The sequence below is a fragment of the Lithobates pipiens genome, unplaced genomic scaffold, assembly GCF_037356315.1.
Source record: "Lithobates pipiens isolate NorthernLeopardFrog02 unplaced genomic scaffold, aLitPip1_a1.2 Scaffold_28, whole genome shotgun sequence".
NCBI classification, from domain to species: Eukaryota; Metazoa; Chordata; class Amphibia; order Anura; family Ranidae; genus Lithobates; species Lithobates pipiens.
In genome coordinates, this window is record NW_027507789.1 from 34,986,188 (window position 1) to 35,000,796 (window position 14,609).

A 14,609-nucleotide genomic window follows, 5' to 3' on the forward strand; every position below is an offset into this window, starting at 1 on the left:
CCTCACACGTTATAAATGTTAAAAAATAAAATAAAAAATAAAACACAATCCTGCTATCTATGCCTCTCATTTTACTGTACCCCTTTGTGCATTACTTTTATACCTATTGTCATTTTACATTGTAAAACTCGAAAATCTGTGTAAAGCTAATTTTTTATAGTATTCTACTGGAACAAACTGGGAAAACATTAGTAAGTGCAGACTAGTGTAGGGAAATTAGGTATAATTATTTTACCAATCCTAATAAATACGCCCATAAAGATTAAAAACCTTCTACCATTTTATTAATAGCCATGTATAATTTTACTTCTCTAAGGGAGAGAACGCACAGCTTGTCATCTGTATCACTCTAAGCTAAAAGAGACAGCTTTGCTCTACATCCTAAAACGTGTTCAAAATAGCAGAATGAGGACACAGTGTCCTACCGAGTTACACAATTTCATTCAAGAGTCTCTCGCTCATCTCAAGGGGCCGAGAAAACGGGGGAAAGTGAAAATTCGGTGACATCATTCACAGCTCGAACCTTACACAGACAGGCATTCTAAGTGGGTTATTAGGATAATTAGGTTGTACATTTGAAATGAAAGGGTCTCGGAGCGCACTACATCACACAATGCAGCACATTCACATAGACAAGTTGACACGATAAATCGCAGGTCTTCATGTCAGACAGGGAATTAAGGTCACACTCACCTCAACCTGATTTGCCATGTAACGACTGTCACCCTCCACACTTATGGAGAAGTCATAGTACCCGCTAGCTGGTTTGGAATCCATGAAATTCAATTCAAATAAGTCTCTAATAAAAGAAAAGGCATGACTTAATAACAAGTGGGGCATAGGTCTTAGCAAAGAAGCAATTAAACACATTAGATAGGCGAGATAACGTGAAGACAAAGTGAGGTATAGCAAAAGCTAAAACCATTATGTGTACCCTGAGATGGATTACCATTACAAGCATCCAAAGCAACACCCCTATTTTAGAAGCACCTCTTTTATACAGAATGTTTTTTGGTTTTACTGGTCCTAACCTGATCTAGGATATTGTATAAATACATTTATAGACAAGATCATTTTTTACTGATGGAGAAAAGCAGCCCTGATCCCCAAAACAGTCAAAGCAAATACCAACATTTTGTAAATTAGAGCATAAACAGGCACCCCCCAAAACCCCTTGGGAAATTACCAGGCCTCTTGATAGGCTATTGGGCTCAGGACTATACTATTGTATATAGATGGCGATTCTAGGAACAGAGCCATTAGCTGCAGATTTAAGTAAGGATTTTTTTTATTATTATTTTTACAAATTTGGATTACTTTACAGAAACCTGTTAAAATGTAACTTCACTCATAACTTGATAAAAAAATAACCACCTTTTGCAAGGAACATGCATACAATAATTATGCTACAAAAATTTATGTGTGCTGTAAATTGCCTCCAGCATTGCTCCTGTCTCCTTTTGCTGGAGGCTGCCAGATACCGTTAAATCGATGGGTTTAGTTCCACTTTATGATTTACTTATCAAACTGGAACTAAACCCATCAATAAAAAACAAAAAAACAAAAACAGCTACATTCCTGAAATGCCGGGTTGTCACATTTGCTTGTGTCCTCAACTAAACTGTCAAACCATCTGACTGGTGTCATAACTGATCACATGTGTAGCACCATGGCAGTTACAGATCAAACAGAATCAGCTTCCTTGGCTGTAAAGGATAGAAGGGTTTAATCTTGCTTTAGAACCAGTACTAACAACATGCAGTCAGGAGCATTTTTTTTTTTTGCATCAAAAACGCATGGATAGTAGGTTAAATGTTTTTAATGGCATACTTCACAACATAGTGTGGTCAGTTCAGAAGTGTTCCAGTTCTATATATAAAAAAAAGAAGTAGAACATGCTGCATTGGTTCTGCGCTGGACTATATGGCAAAGTGGTAAAATGCACCGGAATGCACCTAAAAACGCACCAAAACATGTCCTTATGAAGGGTTTAAAAAAAAAAAAACAAAAAAAAAAAAAAAAAAAGGGGAGGGAAAAAAACCCAAAACAAAACAGACTTAGACCTACTGGTGATGGTATTTCTACAAGCCTTTCAGGACAGCACCTTGGAGAGGATTACCGAGAACTTACTTCAGGGTGGGACCACTGCTTGTAAAACCTTCCTGCCAAAGGACTGGTCTGAGGCCGATAGTAAATCCAACCTATAGTGCCTTATGAAGGTTGAAAAACCGGACTACATGGCAGCCTTGCATATCTGCTCTGTTGATGCCCTGGCCCTCTCTGCCCATGAAGCTGCCACTGCCCATGTAGAATGAGGCAATATACCTTCCGGAGGATCTAACCCTAAGGACAGGTACGCTTGTTTTCACCACCTTCCTAGGGTACTTTTGGAAGCTTTATCCCCTTTATGACTTCCTTCCATTAGGAGAAAAAAATAAATAAAATGATGACGACTTTCTGAGATTCTTTGTTGCTTCCAAATACGTTAGAAGGCACCTTCTGACGTCCAGCGTATGGGAGGCTTCTTCTCCTGGCCCAGAGGGCATGGGACAGAAAGTATGGAGTATGATCTCCTGTGTGTGGTGAAAAACCGAAGACACCTTAGGTAGGAAGGCTGGATCTGTCCTCAGCACTATCCTGTCCGGGAGACATCTCATAAAGGGCTCCTTGATTGATAATGCCTGTATTTCACCGACTCTACGCGCAGACGTCATTGCAACCAGGAGAATTGTTTTAAGAGTCAGGAATCTTAGAGATGTCTCTTTTAGTGGGTCGAAAGGTGAATTATCAAGTCCCTGAAGAACCAAAAGATAAATCCCACTGGGGAAAATAAGAGGCCTAGGTCTAATTTTTGCCATAGCCTTAAAAAAAAAAAAAAAAAAAACACAACAACCAACAACAACCAACAACACACAATTCTGATTATAAGGGTTCCATTGACAGGGTTTTTTTTCTTCCAAAAAAATAAATAAATAAAAAACTAATAATGCAGCTACCTGCATCTTGAGAGTACTTGCTGAAGTAAAATAATCCTGGTGACCTTATTCCTACTTGCTAGAAGGGTGTTGATAAGTTTTTCTGATAGCCCCCTTTTCCTTAGAATTTCTTCCTCAGAAACAAGGCAGTTAGATTACTGGATCTGGATGGAGAATGACCCTGACCCAGAAGGTCCTCCCTGATTGGTACTCTCCAGGGAGGTTTTGCTCAGAGATTCAATAGGGTTGAGAACCAGAGTCTCTTTGGCCAATAGGGAGCAATTAGTATCAGATCTGTGGACTGAGCATAAGAGGGGGGGGGGGGGGAAAGAGTCTCATTTGTGAGCTAATGCATCCAATCCAAGTACTTCATCCTGTCTCTGGAGAGAGAAGGCAGATGATGTTTTTGCATTTATTTGGTTTGCAAAGAGGTTCACCTGAGGAAGGCCCCAACTCTCGGTGATCGTCTCGAATAACTCTTGGTTTAATGACCATTCCGCCTCCCTTACTTCTTCTGCTGAGGTCTGCTAGGGTGTTTTCCATGCCTTTCAGGTCAACTGTGGACAGCGAGTCCAAATTGTCCTCTGCCCAACTCAGTATTTGATGAGCTAGTTCCATCAGGGTCTTGCTCCTGGTGACCCCTGCTTTGTTAGGTATAATACTGCCATCATTTTGTCCGACAACACATGGTCATACAGTTCTTTTAAGGCCCGCTGGAAGATCAGGAGGCTTAGATGGTCAGCCTTTATCTCCCTCCAATTTGAGGGCCTTCTTGCTTCTGGCTTGGACCAAACTCCCTGTGTTGTCTGCTCTTCGAGGTGAGCTACCCCCCCCCCCCCTCCATGTGCTTGAATCTGTTGTTACGGTTCGCGTTACTGGAAAAGTCCAGGGGAGTCTTTTGAGATGTTCCTTTGGTCTCTCTACCACCAAAGTGACCTTTTCTTCCTCTTGTTCCTATTTAGAGCTTCTTTTCCAGAGGTTCCTGGTGTGTCCAATTCATTAGAATGTAGCCTGGTCCACTGCACTGAGGGGATTGCTGCAGTTAACAGACCTAAAAACGGACATAGCTTCCCTTACTGAAATTTCCATGTTGGTTTGAAGTGTTCTTAGAACCAACTGCATTTTTTTTCTACCTTCTCCTGTGGGAGGAAGATTCTTTGTTCTACTGAAACTATTTCGTATCCCAGAAACCTCACTCATTGAGATGGTATCAAATTAGATTTCTGAAGATTCAGAAGCCAACCTAGGCTGTTTAGATGTCCCTGGGTTACTTGCAGATTGAGCACTACCTGAGCTTTTGTTTGGGCGAGAAGTAGATTGTCCCCATAAGGCACTATGGAGACCCTTTTCAATCTTGGGACACCAGAGCCTCTGCCATCACTTTCGTGAACACTCTGGGAGAGGAGGAAAGGCCGAAGGGCAGTTCCCTGAACTGAAGTTGCCAAATCCCCCCCCCCCCCCCCCCAAACTGACTGATAGTCGCAGGAATTTCTGCGATGTACCTGCCATTGGTATATGGAGATAAGCATCCCTCAAGTCGATGGAAGCCATGTAACAGTTGGGGGCAAGTAAATTTTTCACAGAGAAAATCGTGTCCATCTGGAACCTTTTATAGATTGTTTCTCAACCTGAAGATTCTGAACCAGACGAAATTTCCCAGATGGTTTCTTGATCAAGAAAATGTGGAAGACCCCTTTCACACCACACCGCCCATAGCGTGGGCGGTAAAACGCTGCTATTTTTATTTGCGGCGCATTTCGGTCGCTAGCGGGGCGCTTTGCCGGCAGTATTACAGTGCTGCCCCATTGATTTCAATGGGGAGCAGCGGTAAACACACCACTCCAAAGAAGCTGCTGGCAGGACTTTTCCCTGATGTCCTGCCAGCGCACCGCTGTAGTGTGAAAGCCCTCGGGCTTTCACACTACATACAATGGTGCAGCTTCTTTAAGGCGGATTGCAGGCGCTATTTCTAACGCTATAGCACCTGCAAAACGCCCTGGTGTGAAAGGGGGTGTAAAAACCCCTCCCTTCTTGGTCCTTCGGGACTTGGCAAAGAACATCCCGTTGCATCAGTTCTCTCAGAAGAGACATCACCAGGGCTTTTTCCTTTTTCCTCGGAAGGTTTGTAATTTAAAACCAGCTTGGGGGTGTCTGAAAATTCTAGCTGATATCCTCAACCGATTAGCCACATGGCGACCAGCCGCCGCAGTTGTACGGTTGGGCGAAACAACGTTATGAAACATCGTTTCTCCCTGTGGCCACTAGGGGGTGTGCGCCCTCTCGAGCCGATGAAAGTGCCCGGCGGTCTCAATCCCCGTCAGGCTCCTGTGATTGCCCCTGAGAACCCAGAACTATTTCCGGTTCTCTGAGGGGAGAGATCTGTTATCTTCCCTGCACAGTCCCCTCCCCCCTCCAACACAAACTAGGACTCACTTAACCCCTTCACTGCCAGTGACATTTTTACAGTAATCCATGTAGTTTTAAATCGCACTGATCGCTGTATTAATGCCAATGGTCCCAAAAACGTGTCAAAATTGTCTGATGTGTCCGTCATAATGTCGCAGTTATGATAAAAAATTTAATTAAAATCGCAGATATTTAAAAAAAAAAAAAAAAAAAAAAAAAAAAAAAAGCCCATGCTATAAATCTATCCCCCATTTTGTAGACACTATAACTTTTGTGCAAACCAATCAATATACGCTCATTGTGATTTTTTTTTTTTTTTTTTACCAAAAATATGTAGAAGAATATATATAGGCCTAAAGTGAAGAAAAAAATGTTTTTGTTTTTTACACTTTTTTGGGGGATATTATAGCAAAAAGTAAAAAATATTGCTTTTTGCTTTCAAAATTATCGCTCTTTCTTTATAGTGCAAAAAATAAAAACCGCAGAGGTAAATAAATACCACCAAAAGAAAGTTCCATTTGTGGGGAAAAAAAAGGAGGGCAATTTTGTTTGGATGCAACGTCGCACGACCACGCATTTGTCTGTTAAAGTTACGCAGTGCCGATTCACAAAAAGTGCTCTGGTCAGGAAGGGGGTAGAATCTTCAGGGCTGAAGCGGTTACATTCAGAACTGGCTTTTTGTTGCTTTTTCCTAACCTGGCAGGAAGGCCTGTTACCTCCCGCCTACTGGTAGATGGTTGCCATTGCTTTTTTTGAGGTTCTCAGGATGTTTAAAGGAGCACCCCTCCTCTGCCTCTCCCCCTTTGAGGAATCCAGGGTCTGTAATGGGTCTCTAGCAAATCTTTCCTAGAGGTGCCCGCTACCACATGGCCTTTAAGTTGTTCCAGCCAACATTCCTTGTTTCTGGCTACTAATGTAGCAGCCATCACCGGCTTTAGGTTAGATAAGGACAAGACTAAGGGCTTTCCTTAACAGTGCATCTGCTCTTTTGTCCATGGTGCCTTTAAGTACGCCCATGTCCTCAAATGCTAGATCAGTCCATCCAGAGACTTGAGAGAAGGTGGCATCAATTTTAGGTCTTTTATTCAACACCAATGCTTCATCCGGTTCGTTTTGAGGGCTCTAGAAAATAAACTACTTTTTTCTAGATCCTTCTATTCCTTAACTGTATCGGTCAGAACTTCATGGACAGGAAAAACAGTTTTGTCTCCTCTAGCCCCTGGTACATTATGTCTTGTAATGACAGCTGGGCTCTCACTTCTTGAATTTCTAAAGTGGTATAGACCGCTTTTAGCAAGTCATCCACTTCTTCTAGCGTTAGTTTATATCTAGACGTTCTTGTCTCCTCTTCCCCTCCATCTTCTTAAAGTTGAGGGGGGGATACTCTCTCTCTTCCTCTGACTCACTTTCAATTAGTTTTGAAGTGGTAGGAGGAAGACTGGACTAGGAGCTCTGTTTCTTCATAAAGGGAACATACTATCCCTAGGGTCTCCGCTAATTTCTTTCTCACTGAGGAAAAGAGCTCCTTACACTCCTGTGTGGACTCAGGCATCACAGTGGTGTAGTGGTTAGCACTGTCGCCTAGCAGTAAGAAGGGTCTCTGGTTCGAATCCCAACCACGACACTACCTACCTGGAGTTTGCATGTTCTCCCTGTGCCTGCGTGGTTTTCCTCCAGGTACTCCCGTTTCCTCCCACACTCCAAAGACATGTAGTAGGTCAATTGTCCAAAATTTACTATAGTATATGAATGGGGACCTTGGATTGTGGGCTCCTTGAGGGTAGGGACCGATGTGAGTGCGATGTACAGGGATAGGGACAATTATAGACACTCAGGTTGAACTGGATGGACTGGTGTCTTTATTCAACCATACTATGTAACTATGACTCTTCCCTTACTAAACCAGCAATGCAGGATCTGCAAAGTGGTTTGGCCCATGAGTCCCTTAATGAGTTTTTGCATGAAGGGCATTTTTCTTCTTGCAGTTCTCCGTTTTGGCGGTGGCTTTCTGTAAGGCAGAAACAATCCCCATATCTCTATTAGCGACATACTACTGAAATAGAGACGAGAAACATAGTGCCCAAAGGATACTCCCCACTGTGCCCCCAGAGTCTCCCTGCATGCTGAACTGCTAACAGAATGTGTCATCCTAGCAGACGGCTGTAGGCTCTAACCATCACACCAAACAAAACCACCACCCAGTGAAGAAAAGGAAAAACGGTGCCTCTGCATCTCTCCTACTTGGGCCTGGCCGGGAACCTGGATGCCTGCATCTGGCACTTGCCGCCCATGACTCCGTCTCCTCCATCACGGACGCCGCAGCAGCCGCCTGTGTGCTCTTTAAATGAAGCTCCTCTGGCGTCCATCGCTCAGGAGCTGAAAGAAGTCCCGGCCAGATGACCCGCCCCTTCCTCCTGCGTTCCAGCAGCCGGAACCACACGCTGCTACGCCTCGCTGGAAGTCTCCGCCCCGGAAATGACATCACCTGTCAGCCAGGACTCGGCACAGACATGCCGAGACGCTGCAGGGATGCGCCAACGGAGCACAACATCCCTGCCCTGAGCACCCGGGGCAGATGACCACCAGTGGACCCTTACTCCTGTGAGCCAGCAAAGGAACGGCACCGAAGCAACCCCCCCACCCCCTCTCGAAGGAGGGAGCTGGGCTGGTATGATAAGGAAAAACAAAAAAGGTACTGCCAAAACCCCCTCCTTGGAGAGCACAGCCCCTCTGGTTCCCCAGCAGTGCTTCCACCATGGCGGAGGAAACACAAACTGATGGCATGGTGGAAGCAGCCGATTTTAAAGGGGCGTTGTCATCCGTTGTTTTCTGTTAAGAGGTGGAGCTAAGCTCTCTCCAAGGTGCTGTCCTGAAAAAGGTGAAGGGAGAAATATGCACTGGAATGCATCAAAGACGCACATATAAAAAAGCATCTGGAACACATCTGGACTGCATTTTCATGTTGTGAACTGGCCCTTAAGGCGGTCAGATAAGTCACTATAAACTCGAAAGTGCTTAAAAATGGAGAGCAACTGAGTATGTGCAGAGCAGGGTGAGAAAGAGCATTACTGAATTTTAATCAGTATAGACACTTATTGTTAATGTTGTACATAGCTATACCTGCAAAATAGGCCAACCAATTTTTTGACATTACACTTGGTCTAACAAAATGAATGCCAAGCCAAGGGATAAAATTACTTGCCCTTCCTGGAGGAAAAAGCTACTCCAAGCTCCCTACATTGCAGGCCATATAAAGCAATAAATCATATGGTCCCTGCTGCAATGAAAGACCAGACAATCTGAATTCTAATTTTTCACTTCAGTATAGATGAGCCTTGTCTATACAATGATAATCCCAGTCAACAGAAATGACAAAAGTAAGTGTCCAGGCCTGCAGACTTGTGGCCAGCACTGAGGGGGACTGGAAGCAGCATCTTTTTTTTTTTTTTTTTTTTTTTTTTTTAAGGAGAGCCATGTAGTTCAGCACTGCTAGAAGTCTATTTATGTAAGATTTTTTAAATATTCTCAAATGGGGACACTTTAGACAACCTGAAGGAGGAGCACGATGCTCCGAACATGCGCCTGCTGGCCCTGTGCCCCACACATCCAGAGATGTCACAGCCAATGGGGAGATAACTGCCAGCTTTACTCAGAGCCTTGGAAACCCCTGCAGCAAGAGAGACAGCAGCAGCACCCCACACTGCCGGCTATCTGGACTACCCCTCCTTGTGACTAGCCATTTTAACCCTTACCCTGTGAGTTAATTCTTATTTTAATTTTTTATCCTAATAAATTCACTATTAATCACTTTAATATACTGCACTGAGCGCTGCTGTTCTCCACATGATGACACTTTAGGTTGGCTGAGAACAGAGCAAAAAAAAAAAAAAAAAAGTTTTAAAATGTAAATGGCACTTCACTCTCTCAAACAATTATTTTAATCATCATGCTGCTAGCTGTAGTACATAGAAAGTAAAGGATATCAGATTTACTTTCAACTTTTTTTTCCCCCTGGTATTTTGCCTAGGCAAATGATGTCATACATCCCAGGACTTATCAAGAGGGTCAACAACTGGGTTACTTGTTAAGTAACTCAGGAGTCTTCAGGAATTAAGGGGAGGGGTTATCTCAGCTAAGCACATTCTCCCGCATGTATGCTTGAGCTAAGGGTAGATGCATTCCAGGAAGCAAATGCTACATGAAGCATTTGCCCTTACTCAAGATGGTCTTGGCCAGAAATGCTAGGGGGTTGTTTAACACATGGAGACATGGATGGATAGAGGAGTTTGCTTTGAATATTAAAAATGAATTAAAATAGGGTTTTTCATTTGTGGTGCTCAGAAGATCCACTATAAAAAAAAAAAAAAAAGAAAAAAATCACAATATAAAAAACAGGTTTAAAAGCTGAGAAAATGAACCATTTTAAGAAAAGAAAGCAATTTTAAAATTGAAAGCATTCCCATGTCTCAAAAAAAAAAAAAAAAAAAAAAATTGTGACAGGGCCATGTTAACCACAGTGTAGCATCCCCTTTTAATTTTAACACTCTGTAAACATCTGGGAACGGAGACCAGTTGCTAGAGTTTTGGGAGAGGAGCATTGTCACATTCTTGCTGGATAGAGAATTCTAACTGTTCAACAGTGCTGGATCTTTGTCATATTTTCCGTTTTTGGATGTGCCAAATATTTTATCATCAGTGCAAGGTCTTTACAGCAGGTGGGCCAGTTAGGCACCCGAATAATTCTGCCCCCAAGCCATGCTGTTGTCATAGATGCAGTATGCCATTTAGCATTGTCCAGCTAAAAAATGCAAGGCATTCCCTGAAAAAATGTTGTCTGGATGGGAGCATATTCTGCTCTAACACCTGGATAGATCTTTCAGCATTGATGGTGTCTTTCCAGATGTGAGAGCTGCTCATTCCATGCTCACTAACGCACCCCCATACCATCAGAGATGCTTTTGAACCGAGTGCAGAACAAAGCTGGAGATCCCTCTTCTCCATAGTTTGGAGGAGAACCTCTGCCCATCTTTACTTCTAATGCCGCGTACACATGACCGGATTTTCTGGCAGACTAGGTCTGACGTAATCAGTTCATCGGACATTCCAATCGTGTGTGGGCTAATCCGATTGTTTTTTTTAATGAAAAACAGACAGACCTAGAAATAGAATAGGTTTCAAATCTGTCCAACAGACTAAATTCCTATCGGGAAAACCATTAGTCTGTGTGCTGGTCCGACGGACCAAATATGACGCAAGGGAAGCTATTGAACTTCCTTTTTTAGTCCCATCTTACGTCATCACGTTTAAAACAAACGGACTTAATCCATTCGTGTGGGAGCAAGTCTGTTCATTCGAAGTCCGTCTGACCTTTTCTGCCGGAAAGTCCAGTTGTGTGTACGTGGCATTAGACATCCTTACTCTCTAAGATGCACTTTTTAAACCCAATCATATCATTGACATGTCGCTAATTAAGCTAGTTGCAAAACATTCTTTCAGTTTTTTTGTTAGCATCACTGCCATCAATATAAAAATTACCTTATTTTTTTCTTACAATGGTACATTTTCTCAATTTAAAAGTTTAAGTAAACTTCCAACATGCTACCTACATTCATTTTACCTTATTATAGGCTTACCTATAAGTAGTGTAAATATTTCCTAAACGTTCGCCGTTTAGGAGATATCTACCATACCAGCCAGCAACATCGCTGGCACATGCGCTCTGAAGGAACAGCCACCCATGCAGTCCCTTCCGAGCCCTGCGCCGTGAACAGCAGCTCCCGCACACATGCGTGGCAGTGACATCATTGCGGCTCCAGCCAGTTACAGAGACGGAGTCTGCAAACCCTGAAGCAAGACATGTGAAGTTGAAAACGGCCTCCAGCGATCAGATCGCAGTGCTGGAATGCTTAGTTTTGAGGTAAGTTTCCAGAAAGATTCTGAAGCTTGAGAACAGCTTCAGAATCTTTATGGCCATTAACACAGGTAAAGAAACTGCATGTATGGAGAAAAAAGTAAACCAAGAATTACAAAATGGAAAGTTTTAAAAACTATCCAAAACAAAATCGCTTACCCAGCAACTGCAAACGAAGCATGCTGCAATACTGTTGCTTTGGTGGTGCTGGACTTGGCTTGATTCACCGTTACTTTGGCCTCTGTCAATGGCTGAGAAAGGACGTTTGTAACCAGCAACTAAACACAAGAAGAAAAAAAAAAAAAAAGGATTAATATGTTCCTCCTCCATGCCAACTAACAAATTAAAAACAATGGGATGGGATATTAAATGTAGATTAATGGAGGTTTCTCCTCCTGGTTATTTTAAGACACAGGCTGAAATCTCCTCCCTCAATATTATTTCCAAAAAATAATAAAGATTTGATTTCAAATATATATTTGTATGAGGATTTAAAACAGTTTATGATTTTCATTTTGAACATGAAACATGAGGACTAGAAGCTCCGGTTTGCGTTTCCCTGCAGACAGGCTGGGAAAGATCTGGGTCATGTGACAGTTGTATATCAATTAGGAAAAAAGGTACTTTGATATTTTTGTAAAATATTTAAATAATTAGTGCCACCATCCACATACATTTCTGTAGGGAGAATGTAAATTAAACAGTGTATTTAGTATCAATTGTATGCACCTTAAGGAGAGGCTGTTTGTGAGACACAGTGGCTGGTCCATCAGGCACCACTATGAGGGGAAGGTGGTAGCGATTGTGGGATAGAGCAGAGGCTGCAAACACCACACTGAAGGCTTCTGAGAGGGAATCAAAGTTCTTCCTGCTAAAGATGGCATTCACCAGCTGCACTATCTGTTCCTGAGAAATAGAAATGCAAGAGATTTCAGTACCAAACATTCTTGACCCATCAATGCAGCACAGAACAATTAAACAGTATTCCTTTACCTCCTTCAGAGCGGGCTCCATGCCAACGTGGTCTGACAGGCTGTAAGTAGCTGCCACAAACAGAGCAGTGGCTTCAAGACCTTCCTCAAACTGTAGATACTGACCGCCCAGGTCATCTAGACGTGCCACCAGATCCTGAGGTAAGAACAAAGACAAGCTTTTAACAAACAAAAAAACGTTATTTTATAAAGAGGTTAATTTTTAGAGCCGGTTCACACTGCGGGCGATGCGAGGCGACACGACTTGCCTCGCCTCGATCTGACAAGTCGCCCCCGTTCTGTACAATGGAACCGTTCTGAGAGGAGCGACTCGAGTCTCTCCGACTCAGAAAAAAGGTTCCTGTACTACTTTCGGGCGACCTCGGGGCGACTTGCATTGACTTCTATACAGAAGTCATCTGCAAGTTGCCGCTGAGGTCGCGGCGAGGCAAGTCGGTGTCGCCTCGCATCGCCTGCAGTGTGAACCGGCCCTTACAGAAAACGTAAATAAAAATGAGCTTACTTACTTAAAAAAAAAAATATTTATAATAATAATACTGAGGTCCATTAAAGCATAGTCCACCAGTCGGACCAGGTTTCCAGTTAAACCGATTTAGGGTAGAACATAAAAACACGGTTGCATAGCCCATCTCAGCCATGTCATCCATTCACAGAGAACAAAGTATGAAATGACACTGGAAAGATTTTGTTTGACATGTTGATTCTTTGGGTGGGGTTTGTTTTAAAGGAGAAGTATAGCCAAAACTCTTTTGGCTGTACTTCTTTGGCTCACAGGAGTGCAGAACGAACTACATTTCTGTGACCCATTTTTAGCCAACAGCAGGCTGACGTCAAAGAGCAGGTCCAGGCTTGGGAAGATCCTGACTTTACATTTGGGATCCACCCAGATGCCTTGACCGACACCTGGCTCAGCCTCTTGGCAAGCCACTGAGAGGTTGAGCCAGCCACTCCTGCTCCCTCCACAGCCCAGTGTTCCAGTGAATGCTGGAGGGGCAGAGCAGAGAGAGTGACAGACACTAGCTCTCTGCAGCCTGAAGACCGAGAGCTGATCTGTCAGTGGTGTTTGATCGCTCAGTTCTTGGTCTGGACAAGGTGGGGGACATATGCTGCATCCACCGAGGCGAGTATCATTTTGTTTTTTTTTCAGGAATCCCAGACTCGTCTTTTAGGCTGGGTTCACACTATTGTGAATTGGATGCGGCTTCCCTGCTCCAATTTGCATGTCAGGAGACTGTGACCGGCTCTCAATGGAGCCAGTTCAAACAGCTCCAGGACGGTTGAGGAGCGAATTGCACAGGAGTCCTGGGAGCATCTTTGGCTCCGTTTCAGTTCCAAATTCAGCCCAAAATTTGCACCAAAAGCGAACCTGAAAATGTCAAACAGGGACGTGCCGGACCCCTGCTGTGAGCCACTCCACGAGGCAGTGTGTAACCAGCCTCAATATATAAGAGGCTTAGCATGTCTCTTCTGCAATTAAGAGCCAATCTGCTCATAATTTTTTCACTTTTCTGCTTACTTCTGCTTTACAGCCCCAGGGTCATTAATAAGGAAATGGAGGAACTACCAATCCATCACCAGCTGTAATTTTCCTAACGCACTTCAGAAATATATTTGTAAAAAAACACCCATTTGGCTTTTTTTGTTGAGTTTTGTGCTAAAAAGGGCAGGTTTATTATGAGCACTTCACGCTTCCCATTTAGTCAGGAAAGAAAAACATCCGATTTTCACTCATTAACAAAGATTTCCTTACTTCTATTTCTTCCACAATGCCACGCAGGTCGGCTTGCTGGGACAGCATGGAGGCAGTTAAAAGAGCTTCAATTGTACTGCAAAGACAGAAACAAATATCAGTGAGTGGAAAACACAGCTCTCTGATCAGCGCGGGGTTAATCCTTCAAGATACACCGGTATGTGGGACCAATTAGGAGAGGCAATTAGCATCACACTCCCTCCGGTCCTGCCATCACAAGTGCATTCTCATGCATATGAGAATCCTGAGCGGTACGAAACATCTGCTATGCATGTAACATGTATGTCTTACGTGGGAAGGCATCTGCCCAAAAGTAAACTTTTCCTTCTCTACTTGTGACAGCCTCATTTCCATGATAAATGCACAGGGCTTCCCAGGGGAAGTGGAGGGGGACACGAAGTTCAGAGTTATTACCATGTACGGTGGCAGAGTTTCCCCTCTGAAAAGGCAAGTACACTTTTCTGCTGTCACTCGGGAATATTTAGCAGGAAATGCCTGTAAATTGCATTTTCATTCCTTCTCAGAATGAAGCATGTCGTTAGGGATTCCATTCATATGGAGATGAGATGTGTGCA

The 14,609-nt window shown here is 43.3% G+C and overlaps 1 protein-coding gene across 2 annotated transcripts in view; it reads right to left on the reverse strand.

The window, feature by feature from the left end:
- The window catches only part of RPN2 (ribophorin II), a 63,187-nt gene that overhangs the window by 20,737 nt on the left and 27,841 nt on the right, over window positions 1-14,609 (reverse strand). For both annotated transcript variants that reach the window (XM_077459060.1, XM_077459059.1), the window contains exons 5-9: window positions 14,035-14,110; window positions 12,286-12,420; window positions 12,022-12,198; window positions 11,452-11,570; window positions 694-799 (exon numbers count right to left, since the gene is read on the reverse strand). In XM_077459060.1, the coding sequence (XP_077315186.1) occupies window positions 694-799; window positions 11,452-11,570; window positions 12,022-12,198; window positions 12,286-12,420; window positions 14,035-14,110 (613 nt within the window). The remainder of the gene's footprint in view (window positions 1-693; window positions 800-11,451; window positions 11,571-12,021; window positions 12,199-12,285; window positions 12,421-14,034; window positions 14,111-14,609) is intronic.